Source organism: Guillardia theta, assembly GCF_000315625.1.
Source record: "Guillardia theta CCMP2712 unplaced genomic scaffold GUITHscaffold_98, whole genome shotgun sequence".
In the NCBI taxonomy this organism is placed as follows: domain Eukaryota; class Cryptophyceae; order Pyrenomonadales; family Geminigeraceae; genus Guillardia; species Guillardia theta.
Window position 1 is genome coordinate 137,123 of NW_005434576.1, and position 23,719 is coordinate 160,841.

Here is a 23,719-nt window from a genome sequence, read left to right on the forward strand (position 1 = left end):
CTCGCGGGCGCCATGGGCTAGGCGTCTGAGCTGCAGGCTATTTAAGCATGCTGCTGCTGCTGATGATGACGATGATGATGGTGGTGGTGGTGGTGGTGGTGGCGGTGGCGGTGGTGGTGATGATGAGGAGGAGGAGAGGAAGGGGGGGGGGGGGGGAAGGGGCAGGTGGTTGTGGTAGAGGAGGAGGAGGTACTACCTCAAGAGGTTAACCGTGGCAGAAGTCGCGGTATCCCTGATGATCCTTACACCATCACAAAATTGTTGACCTTCGGCACCGAGTAAGAGCGGCACATGCTTCCTGTCAAGTCATCTTGTCTCGACCTCTGCTCTCGCTGCCCTGCTCTCGATATCACCTCCCTCACTTGACGGCCCTCGTTCCTTCCTCCTATGTTCCTCTTGCCCTTCCTTTCATATTTCTCTCCTCTCCTTTCCTTCTTGGTCTCCTCGTTTCTCCCCTTCTCCTCCTCCTCTCTTCTCATCTTCTCCCTCCCTCTCCTTCTCCATCACAACTCTCCCCTACTTCTCCTTCTCCTTCTCCTCCTTATCATGACGTCCTATCGTGCTGGACGCATTTCTTTCGGCAAGAGTGGTCGCATAATACATAGGATGTATCAGATGTATCCTTAAGGATACCAGGTATGAGGGGGATGATAAGAGGACCTCGGTGAGATGGCGAAGGAGCAAGTGGTTCGAGCGCTGATAGAGCTCGGCTTCGATGCTGAGAGGAGCGAGGCAGCGGCAGAAGCATGCGGAGACAGCGTGGAAGCGGCGGTTGCATGGCTCGTGCAAAGAGGCGAGCAGGGGAGCCAAGGGAGAGGAGCGAGCGGACAAGCTGTTTCTGGTGGACCCGGCGGACAGGTTTCGGAGGAGAGAAGCCGAGCTGAAGCGAGAGACGAGCAGATTGATGCTGTGGGCAGCGAGGGTCCTGTCGTGGATCAATCGGGAGGGAACGTGTGGAGTGTGGTTGGAGGTTGGCCAGAGGACCCCCTGGTTTGTCTTGCAGACACGAATCAATTCAATTTGCATGATACGGGAGATGGTTGGGTTGTGATGCATGCGACTATGGGTCAACCTCTTCTATTCATTGCGGAGACCAGCACATGGTATGGGAAGATGTTCGCAGGGGGAGCAAGAGAGGTTGAGTACATTCTTACCGATGTGGGGCGTCGGCCAATCGTCAAGATATCGAAAGCTTTCGGTTTTTTCTCGCAGGAAGCTAAGGTTTCTTACATTGTAGCACCAGAAAACGCCATCCTGGCGGACCGCTTGTCGATAGGCTCCATCAAGCAAGAGACTACGTTCTCACGTCGCACATTCCTTGTCTCGGATTCAACTCCGCATCATGCTGCTGGCGACGTCACCATAGAAGCTCCCAGCTTTGCAGACAAGCCCTTCACGATCAAGCTCGGGGACAGTACTCTTGGTACCATCATGCAGCCGAAAAATGGACTTGGCGTCGCCTCAATCTCTCTGCATCCGAACGCGTTGGATCCTTTCCGGTCAAACAGGATGAGAGCGCTTTTGATCGCGGCTGCTGTAATCATCAGTGACGTCCATTGGGGCATGTCGCCTGGCCCAGCGACTATCTTGAAAGCTCTGCCGCATTAGCCTGTTGCAATATCCGACAAGAAATCTTGTTGCTCTCATTTACCTCGTCGGCCGGGCCCAGTCAATCGCCGCACATGAATTCAGCTGAACCGTTAATAATGATTGACCCGGGCAGAGTCTGTAAAAAGTAAAAAAACCAGTGATCGGGTGTCACTGTGTAGTTTTCGAGTTTCCAGGCCGTGGAATTCAAAGCCGTAGCTGGCCCAGTGGTCACTGGTGAGATCGGTGCCATGATAGTAACTTGACTGTGACTCCGAGGCTCAGCAGTTCCGAGTCAAGTGACCAGTGAGTCGGGACGGCAAGTTGACAGCCGCACTGACTCGTACTAGAGTCGAAGTATGGAGACATCATTCTTCAGTGAATGAAGCGGCTGCCCGCCACTGGCAGCCCTGCTGATCGGCGGCGGGCCCGGCGGGCCAAACGACGGTTTCGCCAGGCCTATTATCCCCTCCGACGCGAGCCCAGTTGCTTCCAAGTACCGGGTAGTCATGGTCTCACAGCTTCCAAGTACCGGGTAGTCATGGTCTCACAGGGCAAAGTACCGGGTCAGTAAAGCACCATAATTCCCATTTAGGTACCCGTAGTAGCCTCCACCCAGAGCCCGGAGCAAATTTCCTTTATTTTGGCAACACGTCAGCCCATGGCGAACCAGAGCAGGCGCATGCGCGCGAATGGGATCTGAGCTGGGCTAGAAGTGGAAGGAAGTAAGGCAAGAGCATTCTTTGAAGCATTTCTCTGCTACATAGCTCTTCAATCTTGTATCAGCGTGCCATACTCATCTGCATTTCTGCCAAAGGAGCTGCCCCGCACAAACTTCGCCAGCGAAGATGAGCGGCAATATTCAGAGCGTGGAGGTTGCTCCTCAGCCTCCTCCGTTCTCACCTCCTGTCCCCGTGGGTTCGGACTCGTCGAACTATGGCTCGGGGATCCTAGAGGATACGACATTGGACGAGCCTGTGCTGGACACAGTGAAAAGAGATTTGGGGATGGTCTGGACCAAGTTAACGAAAGTGATGATGCCTTCGAGGGATACACGGGATGAGCTACGAAACTGGTGAGTCCTGTGCTGGATGATTTCTTGCTCTGATCTCCGTTCACGCATGCAGGGATTTGTGGGGGCCTCTTTTTCTTTGTTTGATCCTCGCAATTCTACTCAGCATCGATGAATCTGGGAACATACAAGAGAGCACGAACAGAGATCGACCTGCGGTTGTCTTCTCCGTCATGCTGTTGGTGAACACTTACATGTCGTTGAGGGCATTCTCTGTTAACTTGAATTTCGCGTGTTTCAGGTTGTTTGGGTTGGAGCTGTTGTTGTGACAGTGAACGCGAAGCTATTGGGAGGAAATGTATCATTTTTTCAGGTTCTCTTTCACTTGTCATGGAGATCTCATGAGATTTTTTGATGTACATGACTGATTGAATTGTTCCATAGAGATTTGTGGTGAGCGATATCGTTGACTCCGTGTGTCACAGAACATTTGTCTGCTGGGGTACTGCGTGGCTCCGATGATTCTTGCCACTTCGCTTTGTATGATCGTCCGTGTCTCCATCCCCGACCAGGTTGTGATGTTTTCCCAGCAAGATGCTGTGACTGATGGTTGGAACAGTACTATTACTGCACTGAAATCAAAGTCCTCAACCTGCAGAATGTCACAGACCCAAGGACTATCCGTTGCAATGTATCCTCTTCTCGCGACGTCCTCTTCTTGCTCTGACTAGACTCCCACAGGGCTGGTCGGACGTCACGACATGCCCAGCTGGACGTCAGTGCGACGTCATCAAGGTCCCGACCATGTCGCCCGTTTGCCTTCGAGTTGGTTGACGCCTACGGCAGACTGGCGTTGCGAACGTTATTCTCCGCCTGCTCTTCTCCCTGGGAGGGATGCTGTGGTCCTTGCGGTCTTCTCTGGGTTTTCTCTCTGAGGTTATTGCCCGTTGTAACATCATGGCATGAGCGCTGACTGAGATGCTTCATGGGCAGGTGGTTGTTCCTCAGAGGCGCGCACTGGCTGCATACCCAGTCTTGCTGTTCTTCACTGCTATCACATGGATGATCATGTTAAGAACAAGCTCTGCATAATCTTTAAAGTACAGTTACTTGATACTACCACACATCGAATGAACACCTCACCGTTCAACGGTTACCGTACATACCGGCCGGGCCCGGCACGCTAGTCAGTGATGGGGGCAAAACTTCGACTCCTCTGAGGCGAGTCCGGGATGGGTTGTCAAGAAGAGTGAAATCCGTTGCTTCACCCCATCATGGCGCCAAGATGGCGGGGAGCCGCAGCGCTGCTCGTCATGCGGCTGACGATGGTGATGGGGCAGACGCCAGCAGGCCGAGCAGGTAGGAGGATAGCTGGGGAGTGAGGAGAGGACATGTCAAATCCTGTCCATCTCAGGGTACTCCCTCGGAAGCACATCTCAAACGAGCCTTGCAAGCGACTATACAACATTGGCTGGAGGTAAGGGTCTGTACCGATCTGTCAATCATCTGTCGAACATCAAGGAGGAAGGGGAATGACGTTGTCACTGCAGCTGTGATATCCTCGGACCCGACAACGTCTTACCAGTTCACCGTGGAGGCATGGGTGAAACTTGAGCCAGTATCGTCCTCTTCGTACGTGGGCGTTGTTGTGGGAGGCATCGACAGTGTGTCATCGGGAACATGCACATCCATAAGTGGTAAGAGACTGCGACACGTCGTTGACACACACGAGAGCACTCTCCTCATCGATCATGAAACTTTCAATCTCCTCTCGGTGTGCTGGGTTTCGGACAGAGTGAAAGGCATTTGCACATATTCGTCCTCCATCCTCACGATTTCTTCTCATCCTGTAACGTCGATTTTTTACTTCCAGGAAGCTGCTCCAATCCAGTTCCCCTCGGTGGTTGTTCCTCGAACTGTAGTTTATCCACCGTGACATCTCAGAAGTGTGACTTGTCAAAAATCGTGAAAAGTTCGAATCCTGAGAAAGGCTCTGGCAGATCATTCATGTTGTACTGCGGAGGACAAAATCAAGCCAGCGGACATTGCGGTATGATTGTTGTGTCAACATCACTGTCCTTTTGGCCTTGATTACATATGTACAGGACTTGCCGTCGTCAACACCAAACTTGTACAGGAAAGAAATGGAACTGAAGCAAGCATGTTGCTTCTGATTCTTGTTTGCACCAGATCACCACAGGACCGAACTCGATCCCGATGTCAACCTGGAACCATATTGCCGGTGAGGACGTCTTGTGGTCGAAAGCACGGGCAGAAGATGACATCTCATGTACACGGTAGCTTCTTTCATTAGTGGTTCTTTCAAGGTGAAGAAACACACCTTAACTTGGATCGAATGATCAGCTTTATCGGCATGACATCTGAAATGGCTGAACAGATTTATCTCAACGGCGCCCTAAAGGATTCTTTCACATTCAGCACTCTGTCGAGCATCCAAGGTTTACATGCTTTTATTCTGATTCTGTCAGTTGACATGCTGGTTTTCTTGTTGTCTTGTTTCCAAAGGTTCACATTCTCTCTCAATTGCAAGTAGAAAGACACTTGTAAGATAAAGGAGGGAGGCAGGGAGGCAGGGAGGCAGGGAGGCGGGCAGGAAGGGATGCAGGGAACGAGGGAGGGAGGGAAAGAGCACGTCGATTCAAAGAATGAAAACATTGAAGTTATGGACAATCAGGGAAGCGGGTTTGGATATGGCTGCTTCAGCGGCTCGTTGGATGAGATAAGAATATGGAAACAGGTAAGCTCTCAATCCAGATAGTGCAGGGAATGATGATCCTGATCGCGATGACCATTCTGACGGAGATCATGCGAATTGATGATAATGAAACGTGTCGTTAGCGTTTCTGATCGATCTGATCAGTTATGCTCCAGGTACGAAATCCTCAACAGACCATGATAGACATGCTGGATACTTCAGCAAAGGTCACAGACCTTGTGTATTACTGGTAGATGACATTCTACTCCCAATACCTCTATCAAGAAGTAAGCGTGATATTGCATTTTCCATTGATACAAGCTGGCAGGCAATTCAACGAGGGGGTCAAGGTTCAGAACTCAACTGGAAATCGTGTCATCATCGAGGGGATAACGGTCAGTGGGTCTAAGAGGGCTATGAAATCTTGAATACCATCTCACGTGATTGTTCAAGGGGACTCTTATGACTATCTCAACTATTCCAACATTCCAAACTCAACCCGTTGGTAAAGTCTTCGTTCCCCTCCTCTTCTCCACCGGGTCTTATGTGACCGTGTCTTGTCTTGTCTTGTCTTGTCTTGTCTTGTCTTGTCTTGTCTTGTCTTGTCTTTCTTTCTTAACCCTTCTCCATTGATGAATCAGACTTGCTCTGATAACTCACAAATGGTGATATGGGTATATCAACATCCCCTTCAAATCTACACACCCACCCTTTTTTTTTCTGATACAAGTTTTTTCAGTTGACGGAGCCACGTACATTGACAGACCAGCAAAGGCAGTGATCAGCGCAATCTCCGGTTGTACTTTGACAACTCTCCAAAACGGCAACATTGTCATCACATACAGGTCATCCACTCGTTTGCTATGCTAAGCACGACGACACATTTTTTCGACAATCTTCAACTGTTTGTTATCGTCTTTGATGTTCCACATGACCGAATGTCACTTATACTCATCTCAACCCTCTCGTTTCCTCCTTCATGGCTACATCTCTCCCCGACCTTGATTTCCGATTCCTGTTTGTTCACTTGCTCTCTAAAAGTTTTTTCTCTACAGCCTGGGGGTCGAAGGGAAATGGAAAATTGCTCTCAGCGATCAGAACCCCAACGACGGCATCTCCATCTCTGATCCTCCTTTTCTTCCAGCCCCATATGGCATTCCGCAGGTGAGGAGTAAGGAACAGGAGCAGGGAAGAGGGGGAAGAAATGTGCAGAAGTCTTACGACGCAAACTATGCAGGATGCAACTTTCAGTGATACTGGAACTGCTCCTTGTGTTGGCAGCACTCCTCCTTGTCTTCCTAGTTACTGCAACGGGAATGCCGAATGTCCTGTAAAATCTCCTTCTCTTCTCTTCCTCCTTATTCCATTCCTCGTCCTCCCTCGTCTACTCGCGTCCCTCCTCCATTTCATCCTCCTCTTCTCATTACCTCCCTATGCTTTTGCCTGCTGTCATCGTCCCCTTCCTACTGCTCTCCTTGCCCCTCCTTCCTCTCTCCTCCCTCTGCTTCGCCCGCCTCCTCCCTGACGCTTTTGGTCCTGCGTGCAGCCCAACCAGTTGATCGGTTCCTACATAGAGAGAGTTCTCACCTGGAACCCTCAGAACAACGCGGGCTGGGTCGTTCCTGCTGGGGGTTTTGAAATTCGAATCTCCTCAATTGAGAGGCCGACAAGTGGAAACTCGGCACAGATTCCAGCTCCCCAACGCACCATCCTCGTTCCTACTGTCTTCCTCTTTGTGCAGGTGGGTAGGAGAACATACAAGAGACGAGGAAGAGGACGACAAGAGGGAGGAGCGGAGGAGGCAGAGCGGAGAGAGGAGAGAGGAGAGAGGAGAGAGGAGAGAGGGGAGAGGAGAGAGGAGAGAGGAGAGAGGAGAGAGGAGAGAGGAGGGGAGAATTGCAGTGGCAGAAGGGAAGGAAGCGAGCTAGATAATGATTTCTCCCAGGCCAATCCAGAGTTTGTGAGTCCAACACCTGGAGGGCAGGTGATGATCCAAAAACATCTTACGGCTCCCCTCAAACCTCCTCGCATCCCTTCTCCCCTCCTCTTGCACGGCCCCCCCCCTGACGTCCATGTGGACAGGATACAGCCGCCTTCGTCTTCACGTCCTACATCGGAGAGGAAGTAGCGTTCACCATTCGGGTGCAGCAGCGAAACTTCGGGCAGCAGGTGGATATAGTCACCGCTGAGGTACAGGACTCTGCCTCCTCATACTCCTCCTCCTCCTCGTATTCCTCCTCCTCCTCCTGGTACTCCTCCACGTACTCCACCTCCTCCACGTACTCCTCCTCCTCCTCCTCGTACTTGTCCACCACCATCACCTCCTCCTCCTCCTCCTCCTCCTCCTCCTCCTCCTCCTTCCTCTCCTTCTGCCCCCATCCCTTGACGAGCTATTTCTTCCTCCAGGACCCTGGCCAACCAAATGGAGCTGTGACGTCAGCGCAAGAGGAGCAGGTCGCAACTGCCTCAACTCCATACTATGCGCAGAGATCGTAAGAGGCCAACATGCTGTGATGAGCCGCTGACACCTGACCATTCGATCAACTTCACCTTGACTGCTCCCTCCGTCCAATTTCTTTCTCCTCCCCTCTTCAATTTCTCCTTTACGGTTTTATCCTGCCCCTCTCCTCTCCTCTCCCCATCTCCTCCTCTCCTCCTCCTCTCCTCCTCCTCTCCTCCCCTCCTCTCCTCCTCCCCTCTCCCGTAGATTCTCCTGGACCCCCGTCTGCCAGCAGGCTGGTCTCGCTCGTGTCCTCTTCCTCGTCACCAGCCGAGAGGTTCCCTCCCTCAGCATCTCCAAGCTCATCCACATCGACGTCGTCACGCCGCAGCCCGTGATCCTCAACATCTCGACCTCGAGCAGGTGAGGCCGCGAGGGCTGCGAGAGGAGGAGGAGACAGAGCTGACGAGAGGGGGCGAGGACAGTCAGATGCGGGTAGGATGCGAGATGATGCTGGAGGTACAAGCGGCGGACGGGAGGGAGGAGACGAGGAGGAGGAACAACTCGGCGTACGGGCAGGACTTCAACTTCACCATCTGGCGGTGGGACGCGGGGAGGACGACGAGGACGGCGATGCCGCTGACGACAGCGGGGGTGAGCATAGGGGGGGCAGAGGCGAACGCGTACAACGGGACGACGGGGAGGTAGGCGAGAGGCGGAGACGAGGAGGGGGGAAGGGAGGAGAGGGGAGGGCAGGAGGGCGGGAGACAAGCAGGGGAGGAGAGGGGGCAGGGAGCTGACGAGGGAGGGGACGCAGGCTGATGTGGAAGCCGGTGAGGGGGCAGGAAGGAGGAGAGTACGAGATCTGCATGGTGGTGAGAGATGGATGTCACGTGGGGGTGCCGGCGGAAGGCTGCGTGAACATGAGCATCGCCAAGTGCCAAGCGTGTCTGGCAGCTGGGGACTCGCTGGAGGGGCTGGCGCGGCAGTACCGGACGGACTTCTTGTCCTTGTACACGTTCAACGTCGGGCTGGGTAAGGAAGGGGAGAGGCAGGGGGAGGGTGCGGGGAGGGGAGCGAGAAGGGGAGAAGGGACTGACAAGGAGGGGCAGGTAACCCAGACAGCGTCACGGTGGATCGACCGATCAACGTGGGCTTCCTCTACCGGGTGAGTCAAGAGGAGGAGGGGGAAGGAGGAGCTGAGAGGGGAGGGGCACAGGTGAAGGAGGGGGACACGCTGGACGAGCTTGGGAGGACGTTCTTCACGGAGATAGGAAGTCTTCTTGAGGCGAGGAGGGAGGAGGAGGGGGAGGAGGAACGAGAGGGGAGGAGGGAGGGGGAGGAGGGGAAGGACGAGCTGCGAGGGAAGGGGGACGTGGAGGGAAGGGGGATCGGAGGGAAGGGGGAAGGGGGAGGGGCTGAGAGGAGGAGGTGCAGGTGAACAGCGACATCGCGGAGAGGAACAACATTGCTACGGAATACTGGAGGGGAGGCACGGTTGTAGCGGGTAAGAAGGGGAGAGGGGGCTGAAGGGAGGAGGGGGCTGAAGGGAGGAGGAGGAGGAGGATGAGGATGAGGGCGAGGGCGAGGGCGAAGAAGAGGATGTTGACGAGCAAGAGAAGGAGGACAAGGAGGAAAAGGAAGGAAGAGCAGGAGGACGAGGAGCAGTACAAAGAGAGGGACAGAGAGAAGGGAGGAGGAAGGGGAGGACTTGAGGGGGAAGAGTGAAGGAGGGAGATTGCAATAGCTCTCTGACGTGAGAGGAGGAGCAGGGAACGTGAGTACTGTTATCATCTACCCCGGAGAAGATATCTGCATCGTCAATATGATGTGCCACGTTCAATGTGACAATACTGGTTGCTTGTCCACTCAGACCTTCGTCTGATGTACTCTTGTTACTTGCTCCCACTCCTCTTCCTCTCTCTCTCCCTCGTCCTCTTCCTCTTCCTGGTCCTACTTCACTCTTGAATTTTGTTTTCATGTACATAAATGCCTCCTGATGGTTGTAACGAGATGGGAGGAGAGAAGAGGAGAGGAGAGGAGTGGAGAGGAGAGGAGAGGAGAGGAGAGGAGAGGAGAGGAGAGGAGAGGAGAGGAGAGGAGAGGAGAGGAGAGGAGAGGAGAGGAGAGGAGAGGATGAGATAAAATGAAAGGTGAACATGACGCGACTGAGAGTGGAGGATGGCTTATTTTCTGACACAGGTCAAGAACGATCCAACAAGACATGACTGCAGGATTCAATCTTTCGTGTCTGCTCTTACTATACAACATGTACAACATTCATCTCAGCTTGCACTCTGACGACGAGCATTCCACTCTACACACGGAGGAGACAACGCAGACCTGACAAGAAAGCATGTGACAACACTGAGACAGCAGCATGATGTTTCTATCATCACCTTCTCGCCAGGTAGGATGAGAATACTGCTCGTGTTCCCTCCTACTCTCTCCGAGTCAACACATCCTCCTCCTCCTCCTCCTCCTTTTTCCTCAGCCTCAGCCTTTTGCCACTTCCTCTTCATCCCTCTCCTCCTCCTCCTCCCTTCAGCCCCCTCCTCCCTTCAGCCCCCTCTCCCCTTCTTACCCGCTACAACCGTGCCTCCCCTCCAGTATTCCGTAGCAATGTTGTTCCTCTCCGCGATGTCGCTGTTCACCTGCACCTCCTCCTCTCAGCCCCTCCCCCTTCCCCCTTCCCTCCGATCCCCTTCCCTCTCAGCTCGTCCTTCCCCTCCTCCCCTCCCCTCCCCTCTCGTTCCTCCTTCCCTCTCCTCCTCCCTCCTCGCCTCAAGAAGACTTCCTATCTCCGTGAAGAACGTCCTCCCAAGCTCGTCCAGCGTGTCCCCCTCCTTCACCTGTGCCCCTCCCCTCTCAGCTCCTCCTTCCCCCTCCTCCTCTTGACTCACCCGGTAGAGGAAGCCCACGTTGATCGGTCGATCCACCGTGACGCTGTCTGGGTTACCTGCCCCTCCATGTCATGCCCTTCTCCCCTTCTCGCTCCCCTCTCCGCTCCCTCCCCCTGCCTCTCCCCTTCCTTACCCAGCCCGACGTTGAACGTGTACAAGGACAAGAAGTCCGTCCGGTACTGCCGCGCCAGCCCCTCCAGCGAGTCCCCAGCTGCCAGACACGCTTGGCACTTGGCGATGCTCATGTTCACGCAGCCTTCCGCCGGCACCCCCACGTGACATCCATCTCTCACCACCACGCAGATCTCGTACTCTCCTCCTTCCTGCCCCCTCACCGGCTTCCACATCAGCCTGCGTCCCCTCCCTCGTCAGCTCCCTCGCCCCCTCACCCTCCCCTGCTAGTACTAACAGACCACCAAGACAACCCCATAACCTCACTTCCCCCCTCATCGTCTCCGCCTCATCGCCTACCTCCCCGTCGTCCCGTTGACGCGTTCGCCTCTGCCCCCCCCTATGCTCACCCCCCGCTGTCGTCAGCGGGCATCGCCGTCCTCGTCGTCCCTCCCCCCCCCCCCACCGCCAGATGGTGAAGTTCCCCCCCCCCCCCCGTACGCCGAGTTGTTCCTCCTCCTCGTCTCCTCCCTCCCGTCCGCCGCTTGTACCTCCAGCATCATCTCGCATCCTACCCGCATCTGACTGTCCTCGCCCCCTCTCGTCAGCTCCTCTGTCTCCTCCTCTCGCAGCCCTCGCGGCCTCACCTGCTCGAGGTCGAGATGTTGAGGATCACGGGCTGCGGCGTGACGACGTCGATGTGGATGAGCTTGGAGATGCTGAGGGAGGGAACCTCTCGGCTGGTGACGAGGAAGAGGACACGAGCGAGACCAGCCTGCTGGCAGACGGGGGTCCAGGAGAATCTACGAGAGAGGAGAGGAGGAGAGGAGAGGAGGAGAGCAGGAGAAGAGGAGGAAGGGAAAGCAAAGGGGGTTAGGGCAAGTCGGGAGGGGACACGAGGAGGAGAGGGGAGAAGAGATGAAGTCGATAGTATCAGGAGGTGAAGGGACAGGATAGGGAAAGCAACGTATCAGTGGCTTATCGTCGGTTTGGATGTCTTGTTACCTCTGACCGACTTCGACGGGTTCACTTGCTGATCTTGTTTGTAAATTTGTTGTGAGATTGGAGAACGTGGCATAAGATGGACTTCCATATATCTGCAGCACGGCAAAGTCAGTGACGGATACTGTTCTTGTTCTTTGTTATGAGGCAAGTTGGGTTGAAAGCGGGTGTTTGGTCTGCCTTTGTGATCGATGATGCAGATTAATCTTACCTCGTCAATGCTAAAGATAACTTGTTGATCAACATTGCGCAACAGGACTTGAATCATGAAGTTGAGGTTGTCTCCGATGTACATGAGCATTTCGAAAGGCTGAGAGCTCTGCATGAAGAGAGTTAGAGGAGAAGAGTGCTTGCTACTTGTGTGTACGTTTCCTCCGGGTGTTGGATAAGTGAACTCCAGCGGCAACTGAAAGGAAGGCGAATTCAGTTTGAGACCACGAGATATGGCCCAGAACAAAGCAGCAGATAAATCCAGCAAAGGAGGGCTAGAATGATGATGATGATGATGATGATGATGATGATGATGATGATGAGGAGGAGGAGGAGGAGGATTACAAAGAGGAGGAGGATCAGGTGTACTAGGAGGAGGAGGACGAGGAGGAGGAAGAGAAGGAGGGGAAGGAGAAGAAGAGTAGGGTAGACAACATTTCTCTGAGCAAACAACAACCGATACGTGTCAACAAGGAGACATTCTCAGGAATTTCTACCCAGGTGAAGAGATAGATGGGAGGCAAGGCGATGCTCCTAGCTGGGGCAGGGCGGAAGGGGTCGAAGAAGTTGGAGGGAGTTTCTTTGAGGAGGAAAAGAAGTTGAAAACCATGCCGAGGAATGACAGCAATCTTAACGTCGGAAGGTCTCCATGAAACAGTAAGAACGTGGTACGACCCCACCCACTTGTTGTCCTGACGATGATGACGATGATCGTACGAACGAGGGCGAGGAGGAGGAGGAGGAGGAGGAGGAGGAGGAGGAGGAGGAGGAGGAGGAAGGGGGAGGAGGAGGAGGAAGGGGGAGGAGGAGGAGGAGCAAGAGCAAGAGCAAGAGCAAGAGCAAGAGGGAGGGCAAAAGATGAGTCCAAAACGGAACGAGGATGAATTGGATGAGAAGAAAACGAAAGTGAGAGATAAGAGTAAGTCAGTCATCACTTTCCTCATATGAATGACGATAATGAAACCTGACAGATGGTCGGGAAGGGGCATTGATGGCAAGAGCAGTTGAAGATGTCGTAACATGAGCACGTCTGAACCTGTTGCAAGGGTGGTTGTAAGATTTTCTCCTTGACATGTCCGACAACGGAGAATTAAAGCACAATATCATTCATGATGAGCGGTTGAAAAGAAGCAAAGCACGGAGAAAGCACAAACACGAGAACAAGTCACGCGACATTGCAAAGAGATGGAAAGAACACGTTCACGATCACAAGATTCGAAACAGTGTTCAAACACAATGCACATGACTACCTGACTTGTGATCTTCAAATCTGTGAAGACGGTAGGATTCAACAAGACAAGATCAAGTCGATCCAACGGATTTGCATCAACAAGCTGAATCTGCAAGGTACCAACTTGGTTGTTGCTACATCATCTCAGTCAGGTGTTGTTAGATTGTTCAAACAGAACTGTCCCATCACCCGAACTCAAAGATCTGCATGGCTGCATCCTTCATAGAAGCACTTCCCCCCGTCTGATAATTGAGGCCCGCAAGTCTGTCCATGTATGAGGCTCCGCTGACTGGATAGAGGAGTTTTCAGCAAGGGATAAGATCGATATCTGCCCTCACCGACTGCTTCTGATTCCGTCTGGTAAAAGGTCGACGTCATTGCGGTCGTATCGTTGAAAGACCTGAAGAAAATATCAGACAATGCTCACAAGGTGGCACAAGGTGGAGAGCATTTGCCAAGTTGCTGGGGTCAAATGAAAACGAAACTCGAACGTTGCTGAACATGTTTACAACCATGAACAACAGCACGCACAGCATCACATCGACATTCGAATGAGATGAGGGAAAATGTCTCTTCTCACCAATAGTACGCAAGTCCGTTCTGTTTGCATCTTGACAACAAGCTCGCATTGCAAGCTGTCTCGAAAGCATCCATGCTCAACTGCCATCCTTCTCTCACCTGACCCAAGAGCGTCATTCCTCTCCCTTCCTTGTCCGCACGTCTTTCATTACAGTCTCCCAGATTCGTATCTCGTCCATATTTCCGCTCAGGTACGAAGTTTGTCCCATTGCCTGTCAAAGTGAAAGGTGCGTCAGGTAACGTGAAACGTTTTCTGCTCTACCTGAAAATCTGCTCGGCCCCCGAGGGAGATCTTGTTGACGTTTCCTGTGCCATCCATCTTTCAACGACGATGCTCAAGAAGGAAGTGACCACCTGATCGGATCAGCGGAGGCAAGACGACGCTGTTTACTTGTTTTGCATCCACGTAGAACTGATCAGGGTTGTCAAGTCATACTTGCCCAGCGATGAAGATGAAGAACACTGACGTACTTTCATCGTTCCGTTGCTGTATGTTGCTGATCGATGGAGCAATCAATCGCACATCAAGGAACATGTCAAAGTTCGAGCTGACCTGAGATGTGCGTCCATGTACCGAACACGATGCTCTGACTCTCCGAGGTTATCTGAAAACTCAGTTGGTCATTCAAAACCTCAACAAACTGATCAGCTTGCCTGATAAAGAGTGTTGGATGATGACACAACGAAGCCTGCTCGTTCGGTCTGAGTGTTACAAAGACAAACATCCTCCCCTGAGGTAGAGGAGAAAGACACACCGCAATAGGGATTTGCGCTAGTCTGTCCGCAAAACAGCAAGAAACCTTCGTTTGTAGAGGATGATCTGAAAGAGGGTCTCAGCAGTGCCTCGATAACCCAATGATGCTATCAGTGTACGAGCTCATTCCGCATTGAACAGAGCAGGATCCAAGGTATGAAGTACCGCCGCAATCTATCACAATACTCGTCAAACGGTGCACAACTACCCGATGGGAGGAATTTCATAATTTCCTACTTGTCAGATTCAAGCAGCTCGTCGTGCTCACTGTGTTCAGCGTCCCAACAATGTAGTTGATGTCGCTCGCTGGCGTCTTCTGCACTAGCCGAACCTGTTGCTTCTTCATCATGCCTTCAGCAGGCCAAAGCGCTTTGTATCACCCAAGCCTGAACCGCCAAGTCCTGTGTGTTCAAAACTGCAAAATGGCCCACATCAAAAGAGGAGCAAGGAGCAGGAGATGGTGTTCGTACCTGGACTGGAAACCTCTACAGGAGCATTCCATGTCGTCCCAGAGACCGGCGGAGTGACCATAATGGAATATCCTGCCAGCTCAGATCAACATCCCCCAGGGCCCCTTTGCACCGTACAACACATCACTTCCACAGGCCTGAGGCTCCCTCACCGTTGAGGGCAGCAATCCCTCCCTCTCCCTCTCCTCACTCCCCAGCCATCCTCCTACCTGCTCGGCCTGCTGGCGTCTGCCCCATCACCATCGTCAGCCGCATGACGAGCAGCGCTGCGGCTCCCCGCCATCTTGGCGCCATGATGAGGTGAAGCAACGGATTTCACTCTTCTTGACAACCCATCCCGGAACTTCGACTCCTCTGAGGCGAGTGTGGCGTGGCAAATATTATCCGACCGGATACCGGGCCCGGCCCAGGCTGACCGTACACCGTGGCACTCAGTGACTGAGAGCGGGCGCCTCTGAGTCGGCAGTCACGGGGCCCGGCCCGCGGCCGGGGCCGGCGGGGGAGCCTCGGAGCCTGGCCCCCGCGGGGGCGGGGCTACCGTACTACCCGGCGGGCCCGGCCGCTAAACCCGCGGCCCGCGGCGCCGTGTCACGTTGTGGCCAAAGTGCCAATGTGCCTCCGGGGCCCGGGTGGAGGGGGGGCCCGGGCCGCGGCGTGGCAATTAAGTTCGGCCAGCGCCCGGAACCCGGCGTTCCGGGAACTTTGCCAGGTTTCCGTGCTGCGGGACGGTCGACCGGAGTCGGCGGAATGTCACACGGTGTTCCGCGGGTTCAACATGATAGCCTGAGCCCATTTGATGCCCGGCCCTTGAATGTGCCGCCCACCGCTCCAACGGTGCCAGCCTTCCCCACCCGCGGCCCTTACACGCGCTAGAACGCAGCACAGAGGAGTTGCCTTGGTGTGTGTGATGGAGTGAACTGGAAAATGAGATCGAATTGAAGTAGGCTTTCAAAGTTAGTGTAAACAGAGAGGGCAAATATCTTTCAACTTAGATTTTAGCACGTCAAGATCAAGCTATCGAGGGAACAAAGTGCAGCATCATCAGGCACATCATGCTCAGAACAAATAGGATGGGTATAGTCCACCAAGACCACACCGGCCAGAGTGCAATGGGGAAAGAGACTGCTGAAGTGACAACACAGATGGCAGCTAGCCCGATGGCCCTTTTCACAGGCTTGCTGTGCGGGTTCCCCGCATCTCTAGAATTGTAAGCTGTCTCCCACTGAATGTTATGCACGATTGCAAGCCAGAATATAAGATAGATCATCACTATGAGTACTGCAACACAACACAACAAAGCAAGGTTCAGGAAAAACCGATTCACCCTATCATCAACTAGCACCACTTGAACGAACTCAGTAGCGTTGAGAACAGCAAATCCTGCAATGAGCCAGCAGATTGCCTCGACTTTGCTCTTGATCTGCGCCTTTCTTGATCTCAAGTACTTGTTGTGCCAGTAATCTTCAACTCGGTTCCATTCGGCCGTTCCATGATTCGTGTTCGGGCGCAATCCTGGAATCTTGGTGATCTTTTCTGCATCCGCAAGAGCGTTCAAGATATTCTCCGCGACCTTTCTGCCCTGGGGAACCCTCGATCGCATTTCATTCTCAGGCGCATCTTGTTGCACGCTTGGGTTGGAAGAAAGTAGGGTGTCAGTCTCATTTGCATGATCGTCCTTCTCCATGCTGATCAAGCTGTCAAAAACAAAAGTAAGCGGGTATGAACATGTGAAAATCATTGTCGACATCATTTGCTGCGATATTTACCACACTTCAACGGCAGTCAAAAGTGTGCGAGAGGGTCCCAACCCTAGATTTCGCTACCTTGTTTGCATACTGAATTTAGGCACCGTATTTACTTGAATTTTGATGATTGATATAATAAACACAATCATAGCAAAACAGGGAGAGTTGACATGGAATCATTGCGAGGAGGATCAGTGTTGACAACAACGGAGCAGAAAAGGAAGGAGCAAATGCGATGAATACATAAATTAGGGACAAACGAGTGAAAATCTGGATCTATTGAGGATGTGCAGATCGATTCTGCAATTGGCTATCATGTACGCGTTCTTGATCGCTCTCGCCACTCTCTTGTATGCCCTCTACCATACTTCGCTCCTGCTGACCGACCCGACCAACTTCCGTTCAGCACATTGTCCTTCTGAGGCGGACTCAGCGACCTGGTTTGTGTGTGAAATTCAGACGGAGGGGTAGTAAGACTCCAGGGGTCAGAAAGTATGGTGGTTACGAGGACAAGAATATGGATAATTAAGGGGTGGGTCTTTTGATGAGGGGTCATGTAATTAAGTGGGGTGGGGGATGCTGTAGGAGGGTATTTTAAATATGAACATGGTACAGATAATAATTCTGAATCTGTACTGAATTGAGGGATCCTTCTGGTTCTTTTGTATTGAAAATCACTTCAATATATATAATAGTAACAAAAAAAGATACAAATTTTGTTCAGAATTAACTTATTTCAAAATTCCAAAAAAGCTACCAGATTTTAAAAGTGGACACCATTGGGAGACCACACAATCATACAGCGTAATCTACCCTACCCTACCAATTAAGCATAAACTTGGGTAATGATCAGGGGTATCCTTAGTACCCCGACCACCCTGCCCATCCCCTGAGTGCTCATCATAGACGTCACAAGGCAATGCTACCCTACCTTCGACACGACATACCCCCCAGACCATCTTGTGATGAGGACTCTTTCTAGTAATATCTCTGCAAGGCTGCTTATAGTAAGACATTTTATTAAGTAACAGTATCAATAAAAGTTTGATACCCACCGATATTCCATCTCTTCCCATATCACCCCGACCTACCCTTGAGAAACAACCCCTGTCAATCAGCTACCCCTACCCCAAAAGATCAATGACACCGGGTGGGTGGGTGGCCTCCTCACTCACGCGGCTATGGCGGCGGCTGTGCGCGCGCTGCTCATGGCGGTTGCGGGTGCCTGTATCGTTCTCTCCTCTGCTGATTCTATGGCCCCTCTTTCATCCTCTCCGTCCATGTCCCCTTCACCTCGCCAGCTTCTTGTACAGTCCATGTCGGGCAAGACACACGCTGTCCTGGTCGAAGACGCAGAGCGTTTGTCGGATGTGAAGGAAAGGATCATGCGCAAGGAGGGTGTTAGCAATGGCTTCTCGAGACTCGAATTCGGAGGCCAGGTCCTTGATGAAGACAGACTTGTCAAGGATTACAATATCCCGCAAGATGCCACTGTCCGCATGTGTCTGCGGGTTCGTGGTGGAATGCAGGTAACTTGCTATGATGCTCAGTATGGTTCTTTAGACAGATCTGTGTGTTGTCCCTGCAATAACGAGCGTGACGTGAATTATGATGTGTTGTACATTGCTTGTCCGCCTATCGTAGATGTTTGCTATGGATTTTCCGATGACTCACGGATTGTTCCAGGTTTTTGTGAAGACCTTGACGGGGAAAACTATCACCCTTGAAGTCGAGAGCTCTGACACCATTGAGAATGTCAAGAGCAAGATCCAAGATAAGGAAGGAATTCCTCCTGATCAGCAACGCCTTATCTTTGCTGGAAAGCAGCTTGAGGATGGCAGGACGCTGGCAGATTACAACATTCAGAAGGAATCGACTTTGCATTTGGTGCTTCGTCTGCGTGGTGGAAGTTATTGATACTCTACGCCCACATGGGTAGCGTTCACAACTCGGGAACTAAGGTGTATAAATTGAAGAATACATGAATCCTTATTGAGCTGCTTTTTAAAAGATGGCAAGCTGCTTTGGGGAATGATGTAATAACAAAGAAATTTGATTGGCAGAAATGCAGTTCGCACCCTAACTAGATGCAGGATTTTGAGAACTTGTATCTCGGTTGACATTCCTATTTGACAGAAAGTAGAATGTTTGAGATGTTGTCTGGATGCAGCGCTTGCATATTACAGTATGCACAATTGTGTGATGTAGTTGATGCCCCATCGATGACCTCCGTGGTTAGTTGCTCATCATGCTACAGAGAACTTGATCTCGTCGCAAGACAAAGTACTTGATCCGTCCAAGATGTGAGTTGGCACTATCACCGTCGCAATTGATGTTACTCGGGAGACAACGCATGAGAGCAACTAGTTGTTATGACACAAACAACTCTACTCAGTCGCACGCTGCAATATTCCATCCCACTTACTCCGCCCGCTCTCTTGACAAACAAGATGGCAAGCCGTTCCTAATCGCTTTCTTCTCCAAAGTCTTCAGAGGGCTCAGAGGATCTGATGCTACAGAACGAAATGAAAGGACAAAGATGTCGGCAGGAAGAGAGGGGAGAAAGGGATGGGATGTAGAAGGATGGAGAGGAAGTTGAAGGAAGCGGAGAAGGGAGGCAAAGACCAACGAGAGGGAGGAGGACAGGAGAGACAGAAGGAGGAGAGGAGAGACAGAAGGAGGACAGGAAAGATAGGAGGAGGAGAGGAGAGATAGGAGGAGAGGAGAGACAGGCGGCTGAAACAGGAGCCGCAAGTTCAGGAAGGGATACAGCATGACGAGAAACCGCAAATGATGGTAGAGCAGCAAGAAGTGGTCAACTTAGGGGGTAGGGTACACATTAGGCGCCCTCAGTTGGTGGGTCATTGAGTGGAATATAAGGGGGTACTTTATAAATCTATACGGTCCTAAGAGGGTAGGGTGGACGGGCGGGAATGGCGGTGGTTTGAACGAGATAGGGACAGGAGGGAGAGGAGGAGGAAGAGGAGGAGGAGAGGAGAGCAGAAGCTTGTGACTTGTTCGAAAACATGAATGTCATATGGGTGCGATCGAAAGGAATTAGGGTCAGAAGGAAGTGTGCAGGCAGGTACGAAGCTAGGACGTAAAGGTGTCTTGAGGGTACAATTCAAGGAGGTGAGGGGGAGATTGGAAAATCTCATAGCAAAGCGTCAGGCTGGGGTGTTCTTACACTACAGTTGGTTCTCATGGTCAGAAAATCAGCCTCGTAGACCTGAAAGTCTGTCTGAGAGCAAAGTGTTCGAAAAAAACCGACATGGTGTAGTAGGGAGGGGAGAGCACGGAATTGTAAGAGAATCTTCTTCAGAATCCTCCTGTTGTATCTTGTCTAATTTCGATGATTTCCTTCTATGACATTGTAATGTACCTGGTGACAGGTGGAGATGCTACGGATTTACCCTCAGTCCGCACGTCTTTTGTTCAGAGGGAGCCCCGATCATTGAGTGTTTGACCTCCACCCTCGCAAGGATGCAAGTGAAACTCGCCGACAAGGATGTAGCCCTCCTTGTGATGGGCTACCTGCAAGACAGAGGTTGGCTGAGCGCGATGACAGCTATGGAGGAGGAGAGCGGCTTTCAGATGGAAGACTATGGAAAGGAGCTGAATTTTCTTCGAAAGCTGGTCTTACGAGGAGAGTGGAAGAACGCGGAGGAGTTCATCAGACCGCTTCAGTCTAGCGTGAAGGAAGACTATGCTCGTGTCCTCTTTGCCGTGCGCAAGCAGCAGTTCCTGGAGCTGCTCGACGACGCTGAGAGCAGGCCCGAGCTGCCGGAGCTTGTCAAAGTCCTCAAGGGCCTGGAGGAGCTGTGTTCGCGCAGTGAGTTCAAGGAGCTGTGCTTCTTCCTCACTCTGAGCGACCTGCGCGAGCATGGAGACTATCGCTCTTGGACAGTTTCGCGAGGAAGATACGACACCTTCCAGTCCATGCTCAAAGATCTTCACCCACTCTATGGCAGCCTGCCGGACCCCAATTCGACCAGGTTGCACAGCGGAAGGCGCCTCCAACTTCTGCTTGAACGAGCTGTGCTCCATCAGGCCAGCCAGGTGGCTGGGAGGAACGGAGAGAAGCTGCTGGACGCGTTGGCTGCAACAGGCGTGACATCCATTCCTCTCCCCGTCCTGCACGATGTTTCCCCTGCGGACTTTGAAGCAGATACCATGAACACATCTGCAGGCGGAGCAGCGTCAAGAAGTGCAGTGCATGCGTCGATAGATTTCTCTAAGACGCAGAAGCTCCCAGGGTTGAAGGACTTCGCCGAGTACGCAGACGCGAAGTTGAGTGACCTGGGAAAGGAGAAGAAAGATGCACTGATCCTCCCGATCAGGGAAGAGACGATACAAGGGGAGAACGTCTTCCCGGAGGGTGAGCGTACTCCTTCCCCGGATCTGAAACTTCACACTCAAGGCCTGGAAGACCTCGGAGAACGAGATGCGTTGGATGCAGACATGCAGGAGCTGGGCAGTGCCAACGACGTGGCGCGGCAGCAGACGCCGGGGGGCGAGAACAGTCTGGAGGCACCATCACAACGCAACGGGCAACACCTTGAGGGCGACCCTGAGCAGCGTCTTGAGGCTGTCCAAGAGACACGCCATCCAGAAGACCTCGACAGCTCCAACATGAACCCACAGCAACTTGCAAGACAGACGATGGAGGATTTCTCCCATCCTCAGGAGGAAGATGATGATGATGATGATGATGATGATGATGAGGGGCAGGAGGAGGAGGGTCACACACACAAGGCGGAAGAGTCCAAGTCTGTGCGCAAGCCTGTTGCATGGACCATTGAGTTCGAGAGCCCTGAGAACGTTGTGCAATCCCCACCCATCATGTCGAGCTCGAGAGTTCGTCAGTCAGGAGGGATGGGGGTGAGGGGGAGCAGGGAGGGAGCGACGAGGTCAGGGCCGCAGAATAGGAGCAAGGAGAATCTCTCCTCGAGCAAGGGGAACGCGAAGAAGTCGGTGTCGACCGTCGGGCCTCTGGGAGGGACAGTCAAGAATGTGCAGGAGTTTGCCATGGAGGCAAGATTTCAATGCCTGCTGCTAGAATTTGAAACATCTGACGAGCTTTTGGCCATCAGGGATATCAAAGCGACGAGTCCAACGAGCTTGAGGAGGAGCAAGAGGTGAGAGGCTGTTGGCGCGTCGAAACTTTTGACGATCTTGACAGTATGAGAGGACGGGAGGCAGTCAGGTAACCCGAGAACCCTTGAGGCGAGCTCAGAAGGTTTAGCCTTACCTCACTTCCTACAGGCATGGACCATAGACAACGACGATTTCTCCTCACACAACTTCACCTTTGAGCATCAGGCGTCAAGACCTCCCTCGTCCAAGAACCGCCCGTCCTCCTCCTCCTCTCTCGCTTCTGACCGCTCGGGCTCCAACAAGCAGAACCCAATTCACACCCACCCACCGATACGAGAGCAAGCGGCTCCGAAGGGCTTCAAGGAGCAGAGCAGCAAGGCATTCTCTCCAGGAGCAGGAGCAGGAGCAGGAGCAGGAGCAGGAGCAGGAGCAGGAGCAGGTGGAGCAGGTGGAGGAGCAGGAGCAGACTGGAAGCGGGCGGCTCCTCATCGGACAGCTCCTCCTGACTCGCACTCGCATCATTTTCCAGAGGCTCGGCAGACCAACGTGAAAGTGATGAAGCAGAGCATCGTGACTGATGACGCTGGGGGCTACGAAGGCTTCGAAACCTTGGACCCTTCGGCCATGAAGGAGATCGACGTCCTCCAAGACTCTCAGGTTCCCACCCGCTTCGTCCTCTTGGATCTCACACGGGCATGAAGGTGATACGAACTGTCACGTGGAGCACCGCCCCGGACTCCAGGTGACCTGCCCGCCTTGCTTCCTTCTTGCATTCCTGCCTTCCTGCTTGCCTGCCTTGTTGCTCCTTGCCTGCCTGCCTGCCTTCCTAACGATCAACAGCTGCTCTCTGATCGCCTCATACAGCATGTTCGTATATGGAACAACCTCCAGGGCCCTCAAGTTCGCAGAGGCTTCGGCTCAGAGAGGAATCTCGGTCTGACTCTCCTCCCCCCTCCTCCTCCCTTGCTCCCTCGCCTTCCCTCGCTCCCTCGCTCCCTTCTCTCCCCTCCCTCCCCTTCCTACCTTACTGCCCATGTTGACTGTGATACCATGGAACAGCTCTTGCAGGAGCTGCCCGACTACCATGCCGGCTCCATCTACGCCATCTCGTGGCACCGCCATGGCGACCTCCTGGCCACGGGCTCCAACGACAAGCAAGTGCAAGTGGTAAGGGTCAGCAGGAGGGGAGAGGGCGGGGGTTGACGCCATGACAGACGAAGTTGACGGTGGAGAGGGACGGGGGCTTCTCTCACTCCACCCCCGTCCACCTCCAGGGGCACACCGGGACCGTCCGATGTGTCGAGTGGTGTGACAGTCTCAGCCCCTCCTGCCTCCTTTCTGCTGGCGCCGGCGATTGTGCCGTCCGCCTGTGGGACTTCAGCAGGAAATCTTGCCTTGCGATGCTACAGGGACATACGGATCACATCCAGGTTTCGTTTCCTACTCCCTCTCCCTCTCCCTCTCCCTCTCCCACTCCCTCTCGCCCTCTCCCGCTACCTGTCCCTGCTCTCTTCAGAAAAGGACGAGCGCATGCACGAGAAGAAGAGATCTGAAGGCGAATGAGGAGATGCAGACTGACGAAGCTGGATCACCACAAACAAGGACCTGGCGACCACGCGCTGACAGGTCGAGGACAGGAAGAGGCTGACCTGCAAATGAGAGGAAGAGCTAACCCTAAACTTGCAGCCTTCGCAAACCAAACCGAGTGCTCGCTCTGACACTGAGACTTCGACCTCCCCCTCACCTGTCCCCTCTCCCTCTTCCTGTTCCTGTTCCTCCTCCCCCTTTCTGGTTCTGCTTCCCTCTTCCTGCTCTTGTTCTCCCCCTTCCTCTCCCTCCTTTTCCTTCTCCTCCCCATCTCA

At 53.0% G+C, this 23,719-nt stretch overlaps 6 protein-coding genes across 6 annotated transcripts; 4 read left to right on the top strand and 2 right to left on the bottom strand.

Annotated features, from left to right (window-relative positions):
• Positions 1-669: 669 nt before the first annotated feature.
• On the top strand, positions 670-1,608 carry GUITHDRAFT_145173 (hypothetical protein; the record flags this gene model as incomplete). Its single annotated transcript, XM_005824139.1, has 1 exon — positions 670-1,608. The coding sequence occupies one exon, from the start codon at positions 670-672 to the stop codon at positions 1,606-1,608; it is 939 nt and encodes a 312-aa protein (XP_005824196.1).
• Positions 1,609-2,435: 827 nt separating this feature from the next.
• GUITHDRAFT_78312 (hypothetical protein) lies at positions 2,436-3,691 on the top strand (the record flags this gene model as incomplete). The annotated part of the gene is made up of 6 exons (XM_005824140.1): positions 2,436-2,662; positions 2,715-2,820; positions 2,901-2,972; positions 3,085-3,153; positions 3,446-3,535; positions 3,593-3,691. The coding sequence occupies 6 exons, from the start codon at positions 2,436-2,438 to the stop codon at positions 3,689-3,691; spliced, it is 663 nt and encodes a 220-aa protein (XP_005824197.1).
• Positions 3,692-10,035: 6,344 nt separating this feature from the next.
• GUITHDRAFT_145175 (hypothetical protein) lies at positions 10,036-15,309 on the bottom strand (the record flags this gene model as incomplete). Its single annotated transcript, XM_005824141.1, has 22 exons — positions 10,036-10,098; positions 10,155-10,195; positions 10,340-10,409; positions 10,659-10,714; positions 10,792-11,009; positions 11,417-11,572; positions 11,775-11,866; positions 11,983-12,090; positions 12,946-13,017; positions 13,232-13,346; positions 13,402-13,501; positions 13,551-13,612; positions 13,793-13,890; positions 13,932-14,003; positions 14,054-14,097; positions 14,146-14,203; positions 14,263-14,288; positions 14,345-14,396; positions 14,814-14,876; positions 14,926-14,960; positions 15,016-15,087; positions 15,225-15,309. The coding sequence occupies 22 exons, from the start codon at positions 15,307-15,309 to the stop codon at positions 10,036-10,038; spliced, it is 1,758 nt and encodes a 585-aa protein (XP_005824198.1).
• A 692-nt stretch (positions 15,310-16,001) lies between these two features.
• GUITHDRAFT_155023 (hypothetical protein) lies at positions 16,002-16,392 on the bottom strand (the record flags this gene model as incomplete). Its single annotated transcript, XM_005824142.1, has 1 exon — positions 16,002-16,392. A coding segment is annotated over exon 1 (253 nt), but the record flags the coding sequence as incomplete, so codon positions are not given.
• A 1,549-nt stretch (positions 16,393-17,941) lies between these two features.
• On the top strand, positions 17,942-18,677 carry GUITHDRAFT_145177 (ubiquitin; the record flags this gene model as incomplete). Its single annotated transcript, XM_005824177.1, has 2 exons — positions 17,942-18,289; positions 18,405-18,677. The coding sequence occupies 2 exons, from the start codon at positions 17,942-17,944 to the stop codon at positions 18,675-18,677; spliced, it is 621 nt and encodes a 206-aa protein (XP_005824234.1).
• Positions 18,678-20,152: 1,475 nt separating this feature from the next.
• Positions 20,153-20,951, top strand: GUITHDRAFT_155025 (hypothetical protein; the record flags this gene model as incomplete). The annotated part of the gene is made up of 1 exon (XM_005824143.1): positions 20,153-20,951. A coding segment is annotated over exon 1 (694 nt), but the record flags the coding sequence as incomplete, so codon positions are not given.
• Between the last annotated feature and the right edge of the window lie 2,768 nt (positions 20,952-23,719).